At 45.2% G+C, this 21665-nt stretch overlaps 1 protein-coding gene across 2 annotated transcripts in view; it reads right to left on the bottom strand.

Annotated features, from left to right (window-relative positions):
• Positions 1 to 21665, bottom strand: part of NT5C1B (5'-nucleotidase, cytosolic IB) — a 65369-nt gene that overhangs the window by 4755 nt on the left and 38949 nt on the right. For both annotated transcript variants that reach the window (XM_068279079.1, XM_068279078.1), the window contains 2 exons: positions 17122 to 17244; positions 1708 to 1892 (listed from right to left, as the gene is read on the bottom strand). In XM_068279079.1, coding sequence (XP_068135180.1) covers positions 1708 to 1892; positions 17122 to 17244 — 308 coding nt within the window. The remainder of the gene's footprint in view (positions 1 to 1707; positions 1893 to 17121; positions 17245 to 21665) is intronic.

Here is a 21665-nt window from a genome sequence, read left to right as displayed (position 1 = left end):
CACATTTTTTATGCCTCAATCTCGCGGCAAAGTGGGCCTTTCTGGCTCGGCGTGGATTTTCATAATACCATAATTTTTGCCTTTCCACAATTCACCACCATTTTCCGGGGCGGAACTGCATTGAAGAATACCGCCAACATGCTAGAATCTAAGAAGAACGTTGAGAACAAGGGGAAAATCTTTCAAAAAAACCTTGTCCTTTTTGAGGAAATCGATTTTAATGTTACGATAGGAAAAATGTTTTTGTTTTATTTTAAAATGTGGTTAAATGACAGATAATGTATCAACCTATCGGTAGTGACAATTTACATGGATCAACAGAAAGAGCAGTGAATTTCCTGCATGAGTTTCCAGGTGGCCAGTACCCCGTGTGGAATGAAGTGGCAATGATGTGGTCAGAGATGTGGCTGCTACAATACAAGTCTATGGAGTGGTGTGAATCACTTGGCAGCAAATTCATTGAATGCCTTTCTACTTATTCAATCTCTTGATATACAGCAAAGTCCTCTGTATCCTGCACAGGTGGGAATTAAAGGGAACCAGAGACGAAGCACCCTTGTGTATTTTACCATATATATCAGTAAGAACATTAGAGAAAACGCCTACCATGCTCTCTGTTTCATCCTCACTGCTAAAAGTGTCTGTTATCAGCTGTGATAAGAATCCCGGACTGAGCATTCAGTCTGGCTTTGCAGGGAATAATTATAGCTGAGTCATTATGGCAGAGCCACAAGGGGGCAGGCTTGGGCTTAAAAAGACACCAGAGAAGACAGACTCGGCTATAATCATTCCGTAGCAAAGCTAGACTGAATGCTCAGTCGGGGATTCTTATCAAAGGTGATAACAGTCAGATTAAACAGAGAACAATGAAACAAAGAGCAGATTAAGGGCTTGATTCACAAAGCAGTGCTAACCTACTTAGCACGTCTAAAGTCTTTAGAGGCGCTAACCAGGGTGCTAAGTAGGTTAGCACCGAATTTCTCAATCAGATCGTGCGCTAACTTTGCACGCGCAAAGTTCTACGCACGCTAAGTCCCATAAGCTTTAATGGGCACTTCGCGCGGAGCACCCTGCGCTCTGTGCAGTACGCGTGTAAAGTTTTACGCGCATAAAGTTTTGCGCGCGTAAAGTTTTATGCGCGAAAAGCTTGTTTAGACGTGCTAAGGGGGTTTTCACAGGCGTGCTAACAGTTAGCACCGCTTTGTGAATCAAGCCCTAGGTGTTTACTGTCATGTTCTCAATGATTTATAAGGTAAAATACAAGAGGGTGCTTCATCTCTGGTTCTCTTTAAGCACAAACCTCCAATTCCCCCCTCCCCTCGTGCAGCTGAAAATGCTTACCGAGCCTCCAGGCGCCGTCTTCTACCCTTCCTTTAGCTCCTAACGGCTTTCTGCCATCCGCTATGTACAGCTCCTGGCGTGTCACCTGACCTGCATCAGTCAGGTGACAGCCGGGAGCCTCGCAAGGACGCCGAAAAGGGGGCTGCTGGATGGGTAGAAGACAGCTCCTGGAGGCTTGGTAAGCATTTTCTACTCTACAAACCCCCCTATGGTTAGCTGAGACTTCCAATTGCCTGAGTTCTGGATAACGGGGACTTTGCTGTATATTACACTTGCCTTGGCCCAAAGAACTACATGTTCTGAATGTAGGTCCTGTGTTTCCCCTCTTTATTAGCACAACCCTACTTGGTTAGTTTATTTTCATACCTGGGCCAGTGGCTTGTTTTCATTTGTCTTCTCATGCTCGAAAAAGGTATCCAAACCATGTTCTTTCACTATCTGCTCCGATTCGTCTGAGAACAGGACTGCATCTCCATCAAACGCCACCCTCAGCTCCTTCTCCGGCAGGACAATGTCACGCTTTGGTGTAAACATGGTGGCGGCTGCGATACCTGCAAAAAACATAAAAGTCCTTCAGAGTACGTCGGTCATGGTTCCCTTTCACTCAAACAAATCCACTGTGATCAGAATGGAAGGCAGTGTGTGTTCAGTTAGTACAGTATTCCGAGCAGTTAGGAAATGTGCCTTCTGTTCCAGTCTTCTACTATGATTTGTAAATGAGCCACTAGGGGGAGATCTATAGTTGACTCTAATTACTGTTTGTCAGCAACTGTTCAGTTAGAGCCAAATAAAACCCAAAATGTAGAAAAAAAGGCAAATTGCAACAGCAGATAATGGGCTCTTTTCATAAAACATTTGCGGGGAAAAAAATCTTAGAGGGAAAATACTGCATCGGTATTTAAAGAGACACTGAAGCGAGACTAAATCTCGCTTCAGCTCTCATATATAGCAGGGGCACGTGTGCCCCTGCTAAAACGCCGCTATCCCGCGGCTAAACGGTGGTCCCTTCACCCCCAACCCACCCCCCCGCAAAAGTTGGTCGCAAAGTTGGTCGTGGACTTTGCTTCCTGGAGGCAAGGGCTAACGGCCGCACCCCTGCCTCCCAGCGCGTCTATCAGACGCGCATCGCCGCCTCTCCCCCGCCCCTCTCAGTGAAGGAAGACTGCGAGGGGCGGGGGAGAGGCGGAGATACGCGTCTGACAGACGCGCGTGGGGCAGGGCTGCGGCGGTTAGCCCTGCCCCAATGCGGAAGCGCTTCCCCGCATTACGGAGGGGATTTGGGGGGACAGGGACCCCCGCTTAGCCGCGGGATAGCGGCGTTTTAGCAGGGCACACGTGCCCCTGCTAGCTATGAGGTCTGAAGCGAGATCTATTCTCGCTTCAGACTCTCTTTAAGGGCCTGTTTAAATTACACGCAGATTGGATGCAGAATGGATGCAGAAAAACTGACTCCAATGAATGCCTATGGGAAAATCTGCATCAGAAAAACTGCGTTTAGTGGAAACAGGCCCACAGGCTTTCATTGGAGTCAGTTTTTCTGCATCCATTCTGCATCCTATCTGGGTGCAGTGGAAACAGGCCCAAACTTTTGTGTGCTAATTCATAAAAAAGTTTACACTTGCGATAATAGGGCGGGGAATTCCCACACTAAACTAGCTGTACTGGCTGAGTTGTTACATTTTCTCTGTGCAGAGACAGCGTCCCTTTACATATGCATTTCTATTTAATTGCCTCTGCTTGCCCTGAATCTGCGCTGAATCTGTCTATTAGTCTTTCTAAACAATCTATTTAATTGCTGCAGCTTAGAGGAACTTCAAGAAATGTTACATATGCAGGCTTTCTGATGTGAAATATATCTGAAAACAGGTACCCAAGGGGTTAAAAAACACAGCCTTGGTATTCTGGAATGCCTTTTTTGTTCCCATCTCACTGCAGCTGCCTGGGAGGTCTGTCCACATTAGCTTGCCTGTTATCTTGCCTGTTATCGCTGGCTTATCTTCTTTTCTAAACAGTCCCATTCCGCTTGCTCTAATCTTTATGAATTAACCTTCAGTGACCTGTTGTGATAATCTCAGCACAAGGCGGTAATTTCCTGCACTGCTCAGGAATTGTAGCTTTTCATGCGGAAACAGCTTTTATGAATGGACACTTTGCTAAATGGTCGGGAAAGTCAGCTGTTTTGAACATTACGGGAATGTGGGAATGCTTTATGAATAGAGGCCAAAGTGTGATCCCGTTCTGAGCGGGATTTCCTGTATGGGCTTCCCCCGTCGCCATGGCGACGATCGGACTGACGTTATCGACGTCAGGGGGAGTCCCGATCCACCATATAGCGCAGCCTGGCGGTGATTGGCCAGGCTGCGCAAGGGGTCTGCGGGGGCTCTTTCGCGGCGGATCGGCGGCGATCAGAACAAACACGCAGCTAGCAATGCGTGTTTGAAAGAAAAATTATGCAAATCGGCCCACCAGGGCCTGAGCAATCCAGTGCGGCGGTACTGGACGAGTTGAGCTCGCCTGTAACGCCCAGCTGGTTATTAAAGGAGGCTTAGATGCTTTCCTTGCGTTGAAAGACATCCATGGCTACAATTACTAGGTAATGTCCGGTGTTGATCCAGGAATTTTATCTGATTGCCATCTGGAGTCGGGAAGGATTTTTTTCCCTTTTGGTGCTAATTGGACCATGCCTTGTAAGGGTTTTTCGCCTTCCTCCCTCACATATCCTCAACAGGGATATGTGAGGGAGCAGGCTGATGTACTTTGTACTGGTTGAACTCGATGGACCTATGTCTAATTTTCAACCCAAATAACTATGTAACTATGTGACATAATCAATAATAATAATAACAACATACTACACAGCACTATACAATAAATAAGGGGTGTAAATACTGTAACAAACTTTCACACACAACACTTACTGCTCATACGATAACATTGGAGGAAAAATGGACCCTGCCCAGTCCAGCTTATTCAGTCTAGGACATGACAGAGCATTGTATGCAATGGGTAGGGAAAGTGGGCCTGTGATGAAACATGGAAGAGATGGCCGCAGCGAGGAAACCAGGATTCCTCAAGCCTGTTAGAAGAAAACTTTTGGACCTGTTGTATACCTGGCCAGTGTGTTTGCTGTGCAATGCTCCGCCCCCATCACATTGCACCACAAAAACCCTCATTCATATGACCCTGGGTCAGAGTGCACCGACAGGGTCATATGCATAGTGTCTATTTATCAGGTACTCTATAGCTATATCCTACGGTTAGTTAAAGTGGACTTGAACTCTTGCACAGGACAGAAGGAAAACAGAGAAATGCACCCTGCACGTATTAAGAGGGTTTAGCCTGTCTAATTCTCACATACCTGTGACTAACAACAAGTGTAATTTGATCTTTCAGCTGGTTGCCATGGCAGAGAGCTAATTGGTAAACGCAGGATGTTAATAATTTGTTTGCTTCCATGAAAGCAGGAAGTAGACAACTGCAGATTTATTGTACGATTTCTATCAGCTGTAACAAATAAATGTTTTTTCCTTAAAGAGAGCCCAAGGTGGGGCAGTACGGTAAATAAAAAAAAGATCAATGCTATCTGATCCGAGGGGCTGGGCGGATCAGGCAGCCGCCATCTCCTGCTTTCACTTTCTTTTGTGACCCCCGGGGTCACGACGCTGGAAGAGCTGCTCTCACAGAGCAGCGTGTAGGGAGGCGGGGCAGTGGCTGGGGGTGTGGCTGGGGAGAGAGAGCTGCCCAGCTTTGGAAAGGCTGCAGAAACGCCCCTAGTGGGAGTTTAAACAGGGAATACCTCTCTCCTCCCTTACCCTCCGGAATAGCGATACTCGCTAGTCGCTAATTTTGGGGGGTTATAGCGTGACAGTGTGTGTGGGGGGGGGGGGGGGGACATGTGGGGCACACAGAGGCATGTCCTGCAGCAGGGAACATGCCTCTGTGTCCCATCTGCCTCCTTCCACCTCAGGTACACTTTAAAGGTTATTATGATGTTGCTTATCTTTCAGAGCAGAGAGGAAGTTCTGAGTGCAGGTCCGCTTTAAAGTGCATTTCTGGTGTACATCAAAAACACAGAGGTATGCTAATGCTCAAACGTTGGAACATATTGTCAGCCAAGATTCACACCCTGGTCTCCTGTGTCAGAGGCAGAGCCCCTAACCAACACACTTTCCAGGCTTGGTCTGCAGATTTGCGCCACCTGATTGGGGAGGTATGGGACAGGAGACCACTCCACAAGAACATTAAATAAATAAATAAGTACTTATTTAATGTCCTAACTAGATGTGATGTGCCTGGATATATGTATTTTGTTCTTGTTACTGACCCCTGTGGCTAGGGTCTAATTTAGTGCACTCCCTCCTCCCCTGTATGTGTTTGTCAGCATGCACACAGCTTATGCTGGTGTATGTGCATGGTGCACATGGATACATTACGTTAGCTCCCTTGTGCGATTGGTAAGATGCACTGTCTGTCCCAGGAGAGGACGTCAGGATGTGTGCTCCTAATCCATTGATAGGTTTGATGCAATGAATGTGTTTGCATGTCTGCACTATGCATGTTACAGGGCCAGAGTTAGGACACCTATGTTTACCTGGGTACTTCTGCGCAGTATAGGTGACTAAGCATAAGCATAAGGCTTTTAACTTAGCTGTAGGGATAACAGTTGTGCCTGGATGAGTGAATCTGTGAATGCATTTGTTTGAACATTTGCATGTGAGAGTGCGAAGGGTTAATAGATTTTTGCTGTATAATATTTACAGGTGTGTACACACTTATTGCTCAGGAGTGTCTGTGTACATATCCGAGCTATAAATACCTGGGTGTGGCCTGAAACAGAGTCTCGCAACATTTTTACAGTCTGTATGCCATAATGATAGCTGGTAATTTATACCAATGTTATTCTATACTTTCAGTATTGTAGGGAAGGCAAAAGTGGCTGCATTAGATTCCTACAGACCACACCTACATATCAAGTAAGTTTACTAAAGAGTAACGGTATGCTCCATATAGAACGCTGGAAATGTTTCAGCATGGCTGGTGAGAGAAAGATGCAAAGAAGGAGAAGTAGGAGGTGCCCAAGGTATAACAATCTAATATATAGGTAAGAAGATCTTACCTTAAAGCGGATCCGAGATGAAAAACTAAGTATAACAAGTAACTTGTCTATATATCTTATCTAAAGTTTAGACAATTTAAACAGCAAATCTAGCTGCAAACAGCTTCAATAGAATATGATTATGTCTTCCTGTGATACAATGACAGTAGCCATGTTGTTTGTAAACAGTACACAGAGGCAAGCTTATCTGCATCTTGAGCAAAAAAACCTAATCTCCTCCTCCCTCTGAAATCTCTGGCTAGTAATATCTCCCCCTCCTCCTGCCCAGACTGAGCTCCCATGAGTCCTTGCTACTGTCTGAAAGTACCTTGGCTCTCTGAAAACCTGTGGGCGTGGCTTGTTTTGATTATAGGGAATCAGAGTATTAAAACAAAAACAAAAAAGTATTTGGCTTGAGGAATGCCCTATAAACAATAGGAAAGGAATACAATTATGCAATGTGTAAAAGTTCATCTCGGATCCACTTTAAAGTTGTCACATTCAAGAATGCAAGGTTTTCGATAAAATATAACGTTTTATTATGCACATCAGACAACGCATTTCTCGGCAACAAACCTCTTCATCAGGTCAAATTCAAGTGCCCTTGGGAAAGTCCAGACAGAATAATCCCCGAGCCCCTGTGGTGCAGGCGCTCAGGGATTATTCTGTCTGGACTTACCCAAAGGCACTTGAATTTGACCTGATGAAGAGGTTTGTTGCCACGAATTGCGTTGTCTGATGTGTCAGCGCTGCGTAATATGTTGGCGCTTTATAAATAGAATAAATAAATTAAATAAATGTGCATAATAAAACATTATATTTTATCGAAAACCTTGCATTCTTGACAATTTATTAGATTGTTATACCTTGGGCGCCTCCTACTTCTTCCTAGCATATATAGTAACCTCCCGAAGAGGAGCGTACTTAATCTTTGACCTCATATCTTTGCGTAACAAAGACCCCTGTTTTTTGGAGCAGCGGCCACCACGATATCCTATTACAAAGGCCCAGTGAGGACGGTACTTCCTCACATGCTCTTATGAGTGGTTGCTTTCCTTGCAACAATCCTTTGTGAGTATATTTGTACTTATTGATTATCTCCTTTGATCTGACGGTACTACACGATACTGGGCTCCCGGTGTCCCAGTGTCTTTCTGTGGCCTTCACTATCTATCTATCTATCTATCTATCTATCTATCTATCTATCTATCTATCTATCTATCTATCTATCTATCTATCTATCTTAAGGTAGCCATACACTGGTCGATTTACCATCAGATCGACCAACAGATAGATCCCTCTCTGATCGAATCTGATCAGAGAGGGATCGTATGGCTGCCTTTACTGCAAACAGATTGTGAACCAATTTCAGCATGAAATCGATTCACAATCTGTGCAGCTAACCCCCCCCCCCCGCCTACATTACCTGATTCAGCCGGCACGAGCCCCCCGGTCTCCGCTGTCTTCTTCTCCGCGCTCGGCTCCAGCTTCACTTTAAACAGTAGAGGGCGCTCTACTGTTCTAACTTCCTGTCGGGACAGGAAGAAGTGAAGCCTGCAGGAGCCCAGCGGAGAAGGAGCAGCGGTGACACGCACCGGCGGAACAGGTAATGTATTGCCGCTAGCGTCGGTCATTCGAACGGCACTATCGACGCAATCCCGACCCGCCGGCGATTTGGCGAAATCTTCCGCACGGACGGATCGACGGGAACGATCGATTTCGGGCGGAAATCGATCGTTCTGACAGCGTTTGCGCAACGATTTCACAGCAGATTCGACCACAATGATCGAATCTGCTGTATATCGGTGGGAAAATCGTTAAGTGTATGGGCCCCACTATAGTGCCAACATCTTCCGCAGCACTTTTACAGTAAGGATTGTCATTGAGATGCAAATAATTTGGAGTTGATGCAGGATTATGCAAATTTGATTTGCAAATTTATGCATCTTGAAAGGCACCAATCAAACCATTTGTTAGGGGAAGTCAATTAAAGGGAAGCTTAACCCGGGGGGGGGCCTCCCCCAAGCCCCCTGCAGCGGTCCTGTGCCCTCGCATCTCCTCGAGTGTCCTCCTGTCCCCTGCCATGGCTAAGTTTCGTTTTCAGCCAACTAACAGTCTGCTACCGGCCATGCGTCCACCTCTTTGCCTTCATCGCCGTCCAGCATACTGCGCCTGTGCATGAAGGCAAAGAAGAGGACGCATTGCCGGGGGCCGACTGTTAGTTGGCCGAAAACAAAACTAAGCCGCGGCGGGGGACTGGAGGACACTTGATGAGCTGCGAGGGCACAGGATGGCTGCAGGGGGCTTGGGGGAGCCCCAGGTAAGTGAAACTTTTTCTGCCCAGGGTTAAGGTTCCCTTTAACTGATCTGTATGTTTCTAGGATGTGAGAGGAAACCGGAGTGCCTGAAAGAAACCCACACAGACATAAAGAGAAATACAAACTCTGTGCCGTGGCTGGGTTTCAATCCAGGGACTCAGTGCTGTCAGCGAAGAATGCCATCCACTGTGCCACCCTGCTGCCGTACTATCTATAATCTCTGCACGCTTTTTCATGCACAATTCATAGAAAAAATTGTTGCAAAGGTTGTCACACACTAGTAGATTGCACCAAATCTGGCCAAAAAAATCGAGCTCTCTCTGATCTGAATTAGATCAGAGAGGAATCAATTCCTCCCACACACTGCAGACAGATTTTCAATAGATTTCAACGTGATTTAGCAAATTTAACGAAACGCAGAAGTGATCTACTGCCGGTCCGCCCTTCCCCCCGATCAATCAACATACTCTGTACGATCGATAATTCTATCATTTTAAGCTGTAAAGTAGTATTGGAACACACTGTGGTACCATCCCCTCATGAACGCTACTTGAACAGTGCTGTACTGCAGAAAGTAGCGTGTTGCTATAAAAGTGACAAGCAAAAGGCAATCAGTAATATTGGAAGAGAGAGCAAGATAATGATTAACAGTGAGATAATGACCCAATACATAATTTAAAGCTGTGGTGGCAGGTGGTGGCGACAGCTCTGGTCCAGGGTGGAATGTGAACGTCAGCATGGAGCTCTGTTGCTAGACTGCTTTGTTTGTTTGTTATGTGCTATACTGCTGGTTACACTTAAAGAGGAACTGTAACTAAGGATAAAACCTCATCCCAATCAGTAGCTGATACCCCCTTTCCCATGAGAAATCTTTACCTTTTCTCAAACGGGTCATCAGGGAGCTCTGTATGGCTGATATTGTGGTGAAACCCCTCCCACAGTGTGATGTCATGACCAACGTCCTGACAGTTTCCTGTCTGTGAGCCTTGGTGCATTGTGGGAAATAACAACTGTTTCCAGCTGCCAAGCAGCAGTTTCCAACTTCCATCTCCTTCTGTGCATATCTATATATATTTAAAAAAAAAAAAACGTTTTAGCCTATCGCATTGTCAGGCGGTGTGGCTGTAGACAATGGCAGTTGGTGCTGTGTTTTTTTCCATAAAATAATAGATCAACACATTGCAAAGTGAGGAGTAAAAAATTGAAGCAAGATCAAGAAATTATGGATATGCACCATGTAATTTGTTCATATTGTTTGATCCACAATCAGCCTGTATGTAATCATCTTTACTACTGGCAGACATAAAAGAAACCAGACAGCACCAACTGCCATTATCTATAACCACACCCACTAACAATGTGATAGGCTAAAAGGTCGTTTTTATTTTTTACAGATATACATATGCATAGGGGGAGATACTGGTTGCTTGGCAGTTAGAAAAAGGTATTATTTCACACAATGCAACAGGGTTTCACAGAAAACAAACTGTCAGGACCATGGTCATGACATCACACTATGGGAGGGGTTTTACCACAATATCAGCCATACAGACCCACCTGATGCTCTAGTCAAGAAAAGGTAAACATTTCTCATGGGAAAGGGGGTATCAGCTACTGATTGGGATAAAGTTAAATCCTGAGTTAAAATTCCTCTTTAACACAGCTAACTGCAGCTCAGCTCTGCACACTGCGGATGTGGTTTTATTGCATATGCAGTTTGCTTTACTAAACTATGGATTGATGCAATTATATAACAGTGGTGGAATCTAAAGAAATTGAAGTTTTAAACTTGACCTTGTGCCTGCCTATTATTTTCTTCTTGAGGCTACTTACACACCAGGACGTTGAGTTTAGGGGATGTTGCGTTTAGGGGACGTCATAGGGCACATAACGTACGCCTGGTGGTGTTGGAGCAGGACGCTACCAAGAGCCGCGTTACAAGCAGCTCTTGGTGCGCCTGCTCTGTCGGAGGCGCTGCGGAGACCACGTGAGCGGAGCTCTCCGCATCACGTGGTCCCGCCAGCCAATCCGCGGCCGCTCCTGGAAGTAAACACTGCAAGTGCAGTGAATAATAAGTAGCCATGTGCCTGGCTACGTAGCGGCCTCTCCCCGCCTCCTCTCCGCCCATAAAATGAAAAAAAAAAAAAGAAAACCTACTGAGCATGTGCAAACCGTCTAACGCGGCTTAGCCTCGTGTAAAGTACTGCATGCAGTACATTATGTAGACGTGCTGCGTTACAATGTAATGCAACGTGGGCACTGTGAACAGCCCATTGATTTTTCATTGCTGTGCGTTGGGGTGCGTTACAGGCTGCTCTAACGTGCGCCTGTAACGTCCCACTGTGAAAGCAGCCTGATTGGATAACTCCAAGCTATAAAAAACTATGATGGAGAATTCCATTGACCCCAGCGGACAAATAGGATACGGGAGAGGAGAGAGAGATTTATGATTAGACTACACAGGAGGTAAGTATGACGCGTGTATGTTGACTTTTATTTTTCAGTTCAGGTGTTCTTTAAATCCCATCGAGTAGGTTTGGGATGAGCTGGAGAGAAGAGTGAAAGCAAAGCAGCCTAAAAGTGTCACACATTTATGGGAGCTTCTGCAACAGAGCTGGGAAGAACTTCAGGAAGAATATTTGACTTTCATGGTAGAATGTCACCAGGGTGTTCGGCAGTTATATCTATCATTTAAGGCTACACTGAATAGATTAGAATACATTTTGGTTCTATTGTTTTATGCTTACATTACAGAGAAAAATTAGACATTAAGGTGGCCACTAATGATACAATTTTCCTAATGATCGATTATGAACGATTCTTCTTATGAACAATTGTAAATGATCGTTTGGGAGCACTAATGGACAAAAATCTCCTAAACAATCAGATTGACAGGATTGAACACATTTTCAGATCAATTTCATTAATCTGACCAGATTGGTTAGAAGATTTTTGTCCATTAGTGCTCCCAAACGATCATTTACGATCGTTCATAAGAAGAATCGGTCGTAATCGATCGTTCGGCATATTAGATCATTAGTGGCCATCTTAAAACCTGTAGAAATTCAATAAAAAAAATTGGGAAAAATTGGAGTGTTCTAAAACTTTTGACCGGTAATATATAATATACTGTATATATGCCGTATATATGTAAGGTATACATGTACACCACACACATGCACTGTATGTCTGTATTCCTCTTGATGAGGTTATTTACATCATGAACGCTTTCACGTGTATATCTAAAGACATTAAGATTACAGCCCTATTTAAACAGCAGAAATGTAACACCGCTCTGATGGACTGTCTATGGAACACATTTACATTGCAAAACCAAAGTCATGCCAGACATAGGACAACAAACTAAGTACAAAAAATATACACACGTAACACAGATTGCTCAACAGAAACGAGTGACTGACAGTTGCTGGAAAGACTCCAAGATTAGGCAGCCAACTCTCAACCGCCTGCAAAGAGGCTGCTAACCAGTCCTGCCAGGGACAGTGTAACCTGTGGATAGGCACAGACAGAAAAGGAAGCTGCAGACATTAGCTTATTAGGTAAAAACATTTTCAAAAAGGGATGTTTTACCACTTCACCCTGGAAACTTAAAAAAATAAAATAAATAGGTTATAGTATAACCTAAAACGGGGGGAAAAAGTTATATTTTCTTACCTAGGAGTTCTTCTAGCCCCTGTAGCCTTACAGGTCCCTCGTTTCCTCCCGGTCCCCTCCGCCGTGCCACTGTGTGCCCCCAAAAAATTACCAATCGTGAGTTACTGCGCATGCATGGCCTGGGTACATGCACAGAAAGCTTTCAGCAACGGGTGCGTGGTCAAAGTGTCACACGGCCAACGCTGTGCATGTGCAGTCGCCCACAATTGGTCCAGTCTGCAAGCTTTTGGAGAAGCACAACCACACAAGATACGGGGGGTTGTAAGGAGTCCCAGGTAAGTAAAATAGAACATTTCCTCCAGTCTCCTGTTTACTTTAAGAAAATCATCCCTTCCTGCTGTACACACACTGTCGCCCAAGGAATAAGAATCCTAAACAATCCTGAACAAGGCATGTATGTATGTACCTTAAATCCCAACTCCAAACACCAATCTAAATAAACCATAATGTGATAGTTTACAAAGCAAACAGTGCAGGTTTCTAGTTTATGATGCAACTAAGCTTCCAGTTAGAAGAAACACCTCATGTTCTACCAGCCCCATGAAAAGATCACAGAGCCTTTGACAACACAATAAAAGCTTGCTGGATCAGTTGCATCCCGTTGCCCAGTAGGCAATTCGGTGGGGCAAAGACTCTTTGAGAAATAACCTACAGCTGCGGAGGTCTATGCACAGGAAGTGGCTGATACCTCAGTCCAGTGATTTATTTCAACTAGTCAAGGTACTTGTACTAGTCAGTGACAAAACATTTTCTAGCTTGCAAAATAAATCCAGCTAAAAAAAGTTTTTCTTTCGATATATCGTGATCTGGATAAACAAGAGGCTTCACAAGCATTCTGTGCAGCTGGGTTCCTACACAGGATTATCCTGATATTGTTGACACACAAACACTAAGGTTATCATATTGTGTGCTAAACAATACCAGTGTCAGTAACTAGTGCCAACAGGTGCTCTGAAAAGATCAACATAGCAGCCTTGGAACTGGAATCCTTAAAGGAATACTGTAGGGGGGGTTGGGGGAAAATTAGTTGAACTTACCTGGGGATTCTAATGGTCCCCCGCAGACATCCTGTGCCCACGCAGCCACTCACCGATGCTCCGGCCCTGCCTCCGTTTCACTTCTGGAATTTCAGACTTTAAAGTCTGAAAACCACTGCGCCTGCGTTGCCGTGTCCTAGCTCCCACTGACGTCACCAGGAGTGTATAGCACAAGCCCAGTATGGTCTGTGCCTGCGCAGTACACTCCTGGTGACATCAGCGGGAGCAAGGACATGGCAACACAGGCGCAGTGGTTTTCAGACTTTAAAGTCTGAAATTCCAGAAGTGAACTGGAGGCGGGGCCGGAGCATCAGTGAGTGGCTGCGCGGGCACAGGATGTCTGTGGGGGACCATTAGAAGCCCCGGGTAAGTTCAACTAATTTTGCCCAGACCCCCCTACAGTATTCCTTTAACACTGGTTGATTCCAAAGGAAATTCACGCAAACAAGAGAAGAAGATACAATGTAGTAATGCGTATATCAAAATAAATCCTGGGAATGCCAGAAGAACCATTTAACCTTTTCCAATTTAATCCTGGACTTGGTTCGAATGTGGATTATTCCCATCTAGCTCCGATGTTGGACACAAAACTCACTTCAGGATTGATACTTACGTCAGAAGAGGGGAGGTACTGGATAGAGCCTAGAACCTCACCGTTCCTTTGTCTGGCCCAACCTTCCAGCACTGTCCCCTGGTCTAACTATTCAACCCACTGAGTGGAAGAGAACTTCGGAAATATTTGCATACGTGAGTAGGAGGAGTATAGTCCTACTGCGCATGCGTGAGTCCAGTCCATGCATGTGCAGTAGGGATGCACTCGTCCTTGAAACTACATGGAGACACGAGTAGTTCGGAAGAGCTCTTTGGCTAAATATCTAGACAGGAGGACAGGGCTGCAAGGACGGGGCAGACACAGGAACGGGGAGGCTCTGTTATCCAGAGCCTTCTCTCTACTGAGTATCAAACTTGCTGTTTTCTCACGTCAGGTTTGCTTTAACCTGCTAGCATCATCAAGCAAAATATTTAGTTTGACGATGCTGCACCTATTTTAGGCCCGCCGTTTTTTTTCTGGAACGTAAGCGGAACGTATACTGTACAAACGAACGGATGTGAATGGATCCAATGTTAACATACCCGTTCCGGAACGGGTACTTTCTGGCCCCCGGATCAAAAAAATGCCGCAGGCCCTAATTTTCCGGACCGTTCTTCCTAGCGGAACGAATTTGGAAAAAAATACTGCAGCACTGGGGGCAATGGGAAACAGAACGTTTCTTCAAACTAGTGAAGAAACGGACCGTTCCACGGGGGATGGGGGCATGGACTGACGCGATCCTGAGCGACGGGAGATTGCAGCAGCCGGGCTGGTGGGCTAAATACATTCCTAATCTTGTGCAGCAGCCGGCAGTAGAGGCTTCCGTCTTCTTCCGTGTCATGTGACTACATGATGCGTCATGTAACTAGTCACATGACGCGCTGTGTAATCGCAGCGGAAGAAGAGGAAGCCTCTACCGCCGGCTGCTGCACAAGATTAGGTATGTATTTGCTGAGTGAAAATCCGATCAATCATCGATCAGATCTGTTTTCACTATGTGAACGGGCCACGGACTGAGCCATCCGGATCCGGTGAAGCGGACACCGGATCTGCTCAACGGATCGGTTTTGGCCCAAAACGCAGATGTGAACCAGGCCTTAAAGAGAACCCGAGCTGGGTTTGAAGAATGTGATCTGAATACAGAGGCTGGATCTGCCTATACAGCCCAGCCTCTGTTGGTATTCCAAACCCCCCTAATGTCCCCCTGCACTCTGAAATCAGACATAGATCACAGCCGTGCTGTGTGGCTGTGTTTACATCTGTAGTATCAGTCTCGGCTGCTCCCCCGCCTCCTGCAGAGCTCCGGTCCCTGCCCCCCTCCCTTCCCTCTAATCAGTGAGGAGGGAAGGGAGGCAGGCGGGACCGGAGTTCTGCAAGAGGTGGGGAGAGCAGCAGACTGACACTATAGAGAAAAACACAGCCACTGCGACACGCTGTGTGTTGACAGCACGGCTGTGATTTATCAGGGATTGCAGAGTGCAGGGGGACCTTAGGGGGGTTTGGAATACCAACAGATGCTGGGCTGTATAGGCAGATCCAGCCTCACTATGCAGATCACATTGTTCAAACCCAGCTCGGGTTCTCTTTAACCTCAGTCGACTTAGCTTGTTGTTCTACCTACTGAGGTCATGCAGATCGGGGCAGGAAACGGGTTTTTATAATTATCTGCTCCGGCCACCTGCCACCCGGTGGTGGGAGAGGGGAAGAGTCTCTTCCATTACCCCTCTCCCACCACTGGGTGGCTCTGTACCGCTGGCACTATCTTCTGAGTCTCAATCACATCTAATAACGGGATTGGAAGGCAGAAGAGGATGTCGGGAGTGTATCGCTGCTGGTAAGTGAAGAAGAGAAGCTGATCATGTGTCCGGACAGGTAACTATGACAGCTCCCTGAACCATTCTGTATAGCCCACATAGCATGCCAGGCTAGAGAAGGTACACTTCACCAGCGGCAGAAGTTATTTGGCCCTGCAGCCACATAAAGTTTTACTTTGTGGCTGCTAAAAGGTTAAAGGGACCTTGAGCGGCCCCTTAAAATGAAAATCTGTACTTATCTGGGGCTTTCTCCAGCCCCCAGTAGCCCGCGAAGTCCCTCGGCGTCCTCTGGGTCTCTTCTGTGGTCCCTCTGGTGACCCTGTTAGCCCGGCAATTGAATGTGCAGTTCAGCCTTTCGGGATCCCCCCCATGCGCAGGACACTTATGGCAATGGGGGCGTCATCGAGCCAGGTGAATGGATGGTCGCGCATGTGCATGACTTGAAGCCTTCGGACTAATGGGGTCGCCAGCGGGACCACGCAGGGGACCCAGAGGACGCCGAGGGATGTTGTGGGCTACAGGGGGCTGGAGGAAGCCCCAGGAAAGTGCAGATTTTCATTTTAAGGGTCTGCTCAGTGACAGTGCCCCTTTAAGATAATCTTTGATACAGCTTTGCTTTAAACATGGCATTGCTCTTTGCAATATGCTTTATTTAAAACTTTCAATACATTTCTTCTCAGTGGACATCATATCCCAAACTGTATATAACTGTATTGAAGATAACATGGCTACCAGGAATGTCTGACCACACCCTACAGGTCACAAGAGACACCTCTGAAGCCTGTTAATACAGAATGAAGGCGTGGAGGTAACGTACATTGCTTAAAAAGTCTATTATCACACTGCCCGGCGGTGCAGCATCAAATGTGCCATACGTGCGGAGAAAAGTGGGGCTAAGCGCTGAGTTTCCATTTCCACAGATGTGAGGGAAAGCAAGCGCTGCCACTCACCACAAGGAAATGTGATGCAGAGATGAAATACAAGGCACAGGTAGCAGGCGTATTAATGGCATGAATGGGAGTTTTGTGAAAAGAGACAGAAAGGGAAAACGAGAGGTCAGACAGCTCACTGTGTAAGAAGCTCCATTTTAGGCTTTATAAAACATGACTTCATAGAGAAGGCTTGAGACGCTCGGAGCTGTGAGGAGAAAGGCCACATTCACCTACGCACTCTGCCTTTTCCAGACACCAGCAATTTGCCTTCCTGTTTAAAAAGCGAATGAACACACAGGAGAGCGAGCGCACATTACCTTGCTCAATGGCCTCTTGTACTTTCTCCGAGTCTGATGACAGGTACAGGTTGGTAAGGTAAGCCTTCAGGTAGCCAATCGGAGACTTCCCTCCAGTCATGCAGAATCGCTCGATGTTCAGGCCTGAAACACAGGAGATTGATTGGTACGTTTGTGCAGTATAGTGTTGTACTATGTTAGCCATCAGTAAAAGCAAGACGTTTTGAATCAGAATGATACCATTTATTGGCAAACTTAGAAGAAAAGTAGTAAGCTTTCGGCTAATAAACTTTCTTCAGAATTTATGTTCTTGTATATTAACAAGATGTTAAAACACATAGCTTATATACACTGGACATTCAGAGGAGAAAATTATTTCACAAACATAAATAAATGTCTTTAGATGCCTTAATTACAACTTCAGGAGAGTCTCACAGGGATGCTAGATGGAGTTGTCTAATGACATTCCTTTATGTTTGCAAAAGAATGGTTACTCATCCGCATGTCCAGTGTATATAAGCTGTGTGTTTTAACATCTTGTTAAAGTACAAGAACATATCTAAAGTCTGAAGAAGATTTATTAGCCTAAAGCTTAATTTTTATTTATGCTATATTAGCCAATAAATGGTATCATCCTGATTTAAATTTGTACATTACATTTGTTCAGAAACACTGAACCTTACCAAACACCATTATCATTTCACGTAAATGCTGAAGTTCAAGAGTTCCACAAAATCTCACTAATATTATAAATGCGAAAGTTTGGATGTTTGTTACTCAATCACTCAGCAATGGCTGAACGGATTTGAATGAAATTTGGCACACACATAGTACATTACCTGGAATAACACATAGGATACATTTTATCCCCATAACCAAAAAGTGGGCAGAGACAAATACAAATTTCACTGAGAAAATGTAATCTGCACCCACTCTTACACTGGTAATGGCAGGGTCCTCAAACTTTGCACAGTTGGTCACTGGGTGACAGGGATTCATATTCAGAAAAGTGGGTGGAGCCTACAAAAGCCAATCAAAATTCCCCTATTGATTTTCAAGAGCAATATTTAATTGCTGCCATTCTGGCACTGTTAATGGCACAAGCCTCAAACCTGGTACAGTTGGTCATTGGGTGACTGGGGTTCAAATTCAGAAAAGGGGGTGGAGCCACAGCCAATCAGATTTGTTTAATTTCAATGCAAATTATTGATGCCAAAGACTGCAAAGCTCACAAACTAGGTCATTGAGTAATTGTGTGTTAGGGTTAGAAAAAGTGGGCGGAGCCAACACCAGCCAAATACATACCCGAGCAATGCTGGGTCATCAGCTAGTATTTAATAATAATAAATCTTACATTAGCCTTCAAAATCCTTTTCCAAACAAGTATTTTCTCTTGCTAATAATCTACTTTAAAAGATACATTTGATACAAGTTTTCTTGTCTTAAGGTGCATACAAAAGGCTACACTAAGCTCGTCTGAAAATCAAACGCATGTATAGGTAACCCCCAAGTTTGTTTAAGGTGGTATAAAGCTCAAATTTCATCTATGGTCTAAAGCATCAAACACAACAGAAACAAATAGAAAAATAAACAAAAAACATTGGTTTCAAAGTTACTGGAAGGGTTAAGGGGGCCATACACTAGGCGACCAACCAACCAATCGACCATCCAATTCGATTATTATAATCAAATTGAATGAAAATTGGTGCTGCTAAGGGCATGCCCGACCGACAAAGCGACCAATTTCGGGACAGAAATTGGCCGCAGTCGATCGCGCGTGTTGGTAAATTTTGGGCCGAGGTTGGTTGGTCGGGTATGCAGCGGTACGGCGGCCAATTTGCGAACAAGCAACGAGACGACGAAACCCCCGTAGCATTGTATAAATGTGTGTAGTGCATTTACACTACCTGCGCGGTGTCAGCCTCCACGCAGTTTCCGTCCATCTCCGGGTTCCGCATACACGCCGGCGGCGCTCTGACATCACGAAGGCGCATAGCGGCTGACGTCAGATGCTATGCGCCGCTAGCATGTATGCGGCTTACCCGGCGAGATGAAACGGATGGACCCGGGAGCTGCTTAAATGCACTACATAATTTAAATACATTTATACATTTTGGGGGCAGCGGCGCGGCGGACAGCGGCAGCTCAGCCGCTTTCCAGATGTTTTCCTGCTGAAATCGGAAGGGAATCAGCCTGTAGTGTATGGGCAGATTTGATTAGAGATAAATTTGTCTCTTGGTCGAATCTGCCCATATTCGTTCTAGTGAATGGGCACCTTTAATAGTTAAACTCTCCACTTCACATAGAAACTAATTGATACAATTGTTATTGCTTGGCAACATTATCAGATTGTGTTGAAGTGTACTGAGCTGTGTAAACAATGCAGAAACGCTGCTGATGTTTCCAGGGAGAAAACTTTCTCTGCTTTGTTTAGCACAGCAATTAGTTAATTACAAGACAATCTGATAATCTGCCCTTCAAACCTGCAATGATATCAGTTAGCTTCAGTGAAGTGTAAACACGCCTTCAAGTGACAATAAACCTTGTTATGCTTTTTATTCATTTTTTGCTGTGTCTAATGTCTTGGATCAAAAATGTATTTGGATTTTCATACCACTTAAAAAATATGGAATGCCAGATATATAAATGACAGTGATCCCAGAGCTCATTGTTCCCCTCCTTATCCCTTCCACTGGAAGCCACTCTGTCATGCACCGCACTACTGTCCCACCTCCTTCTCACCTTCCTATCCAAAGAAACAGTAAGCGTTGCTCTGTTATACCATACTGAGGGATTTGTACTGCACTTTACCCCACACTGTCGACTGGTGGGGTGAATAAATGGACTTTATGGCCTACTTCAATCTTATCAGTGCATTATTACTCTGTTAACGAAAAATCTCCTGCTGTTTCTAGGGGAATGACAAATAATACTGTTTAAACCAGGTGACGGATTTACCATAAGACATTGTAGGCACGTGTCTACAGGCACCTGAATAGAAAAGGCGGCTCACTCCCATCCCCGAGCGCCTCCCTCTCTCCTTCCCTATGCAGAGTCCTGGTGAGTGTGTAAATGAGAAGTTAGTCACCCTATAATGTTACTCACCAGCATTCCACTGATGAGATCTCCCTCCAGTCAGGGGAGCCTCTAGCTACTTAAAACTGAGGGTACCTCTGGCTACCTAATACTAAAGGGCACCTGTAGCTACCTATGACGGGCAATGGAAGTAAGGGCCAGCCAGCACACTTGCAAAGTTTAGGGTGCCAGAACATCTGTGCCAATAGGCTTCTGTGAGGTAAACCCGGGCCTGGGTTAAGCCATGTACAAATGTTGATTCGATGGCTGAAACAATAACTGTTTGATCGCTCTGGCCGATAGTTTGCTGCCAGGCAGTGACAGTTCATACACACTATGCTGATCTGAGAGGCACACCCTGCCCTATGCACTGTAGAGAGCAGGGGGATGAAACAAAGCAGGAAATGTGGATGCCCTCTATCGGCAGTAACTGAGGCGCAGCTGTAGGCACCATTTTAAATTGCGGCTATAGTGCGAGATTTGAGCCCCCAATATATAGCAAGCACTTTTATTCAGCCCCAAATTTCACACTATAGCCGCAATTTATAATGGCCCCTATGGAGTGCCCTAACATCATCGTAATTGTGGCAGTGTTTGGTTAAGGGGCGTGTGTGGGGTGCATGGTTGAGATTAGGCGGGGGGGGGGGGGGGGGGGGGGGAGTTAAGGTTTGGCATCGGTTAGGGAGGGTTCTGTGTGAGTGTAGTGTTAGGTTTATTTACCCATATTTTATTATGGTAATTTACACTTTTAAAACATAGAATATCAGTACATTTTACCAATATTCTACTAGCTGAAATTAGTGGCCCAGGTTTCCTTGCACCCCGAATTTCATGCAGGTGGATGAAAGGCATAATGCTAGGTACACACAATACAATTTTCTGGTAGATTTACCTGCCAAATCGTTTTTTTTTTATATGACCGATCTGAATTTTGATCGATTTTCCAATCGATTTATTTTTACTTTTATGGAAATCGATCGGAGAAACGATCGGAAAATCGATCTGCATTCAAATCGGACATGTTGGATAAAATCAATGTGGCAGGTAAGTCTGCCAGAAAATGGTATCGTGTGTACTTAGCATAAGGCACCCCATGACAAACTTTAATGTCTGCATGCACTTCTGATCTTAGAGTTTGTCCTGTATTGCCTCATTACAACCTGAAGTTAAAATGAAATAGCTGGCACCAGTTAGTCATACAACACACCTACAACTTTGAAGGTGCAGAATATTTTCATGTGACACAAACAGAAAACATGAGTCTGCATAAGTATTCATTTCACAAAGGCAATACTTTGTCCGCTAGATTCTCAGCATAGAGTCGTTATCAGCTGCATCGGTTTCATCTAGGGCATACATTTCAAACTCCGGCCTGTGGGCCAAGTCTGGCCCCTCTGAGCCATTATATTTGGCACTTGGGTAGTTTCCCTACTTTGCATTATGCTTGGCCCACTTAGGACCACCAAAGAAGCTATATTGGAAGGTAAGCC

The sequence above is a fragment of the Hyperolius riggenbachi genome, chromosome 4 (genome assembly GCF_040937935.1).
Source record: "Hyperolius riggenbachi isolate aHypRig1 chromosome 4, aHypRig1.pri, whole genome shotgun sequence".
NCBI classification, from domain to species: domain Eukaryota; kingdom Metazoa; phylum Chordata; class Amphibia; order Anura; family Hyperoliidae; genus Hyperolius; species Hyperolius riggenbachi.
Note: the sequence above shows the minus strand (reverse complement) of the source record. Positions and strands in the feature narration are given on the sequence as shown.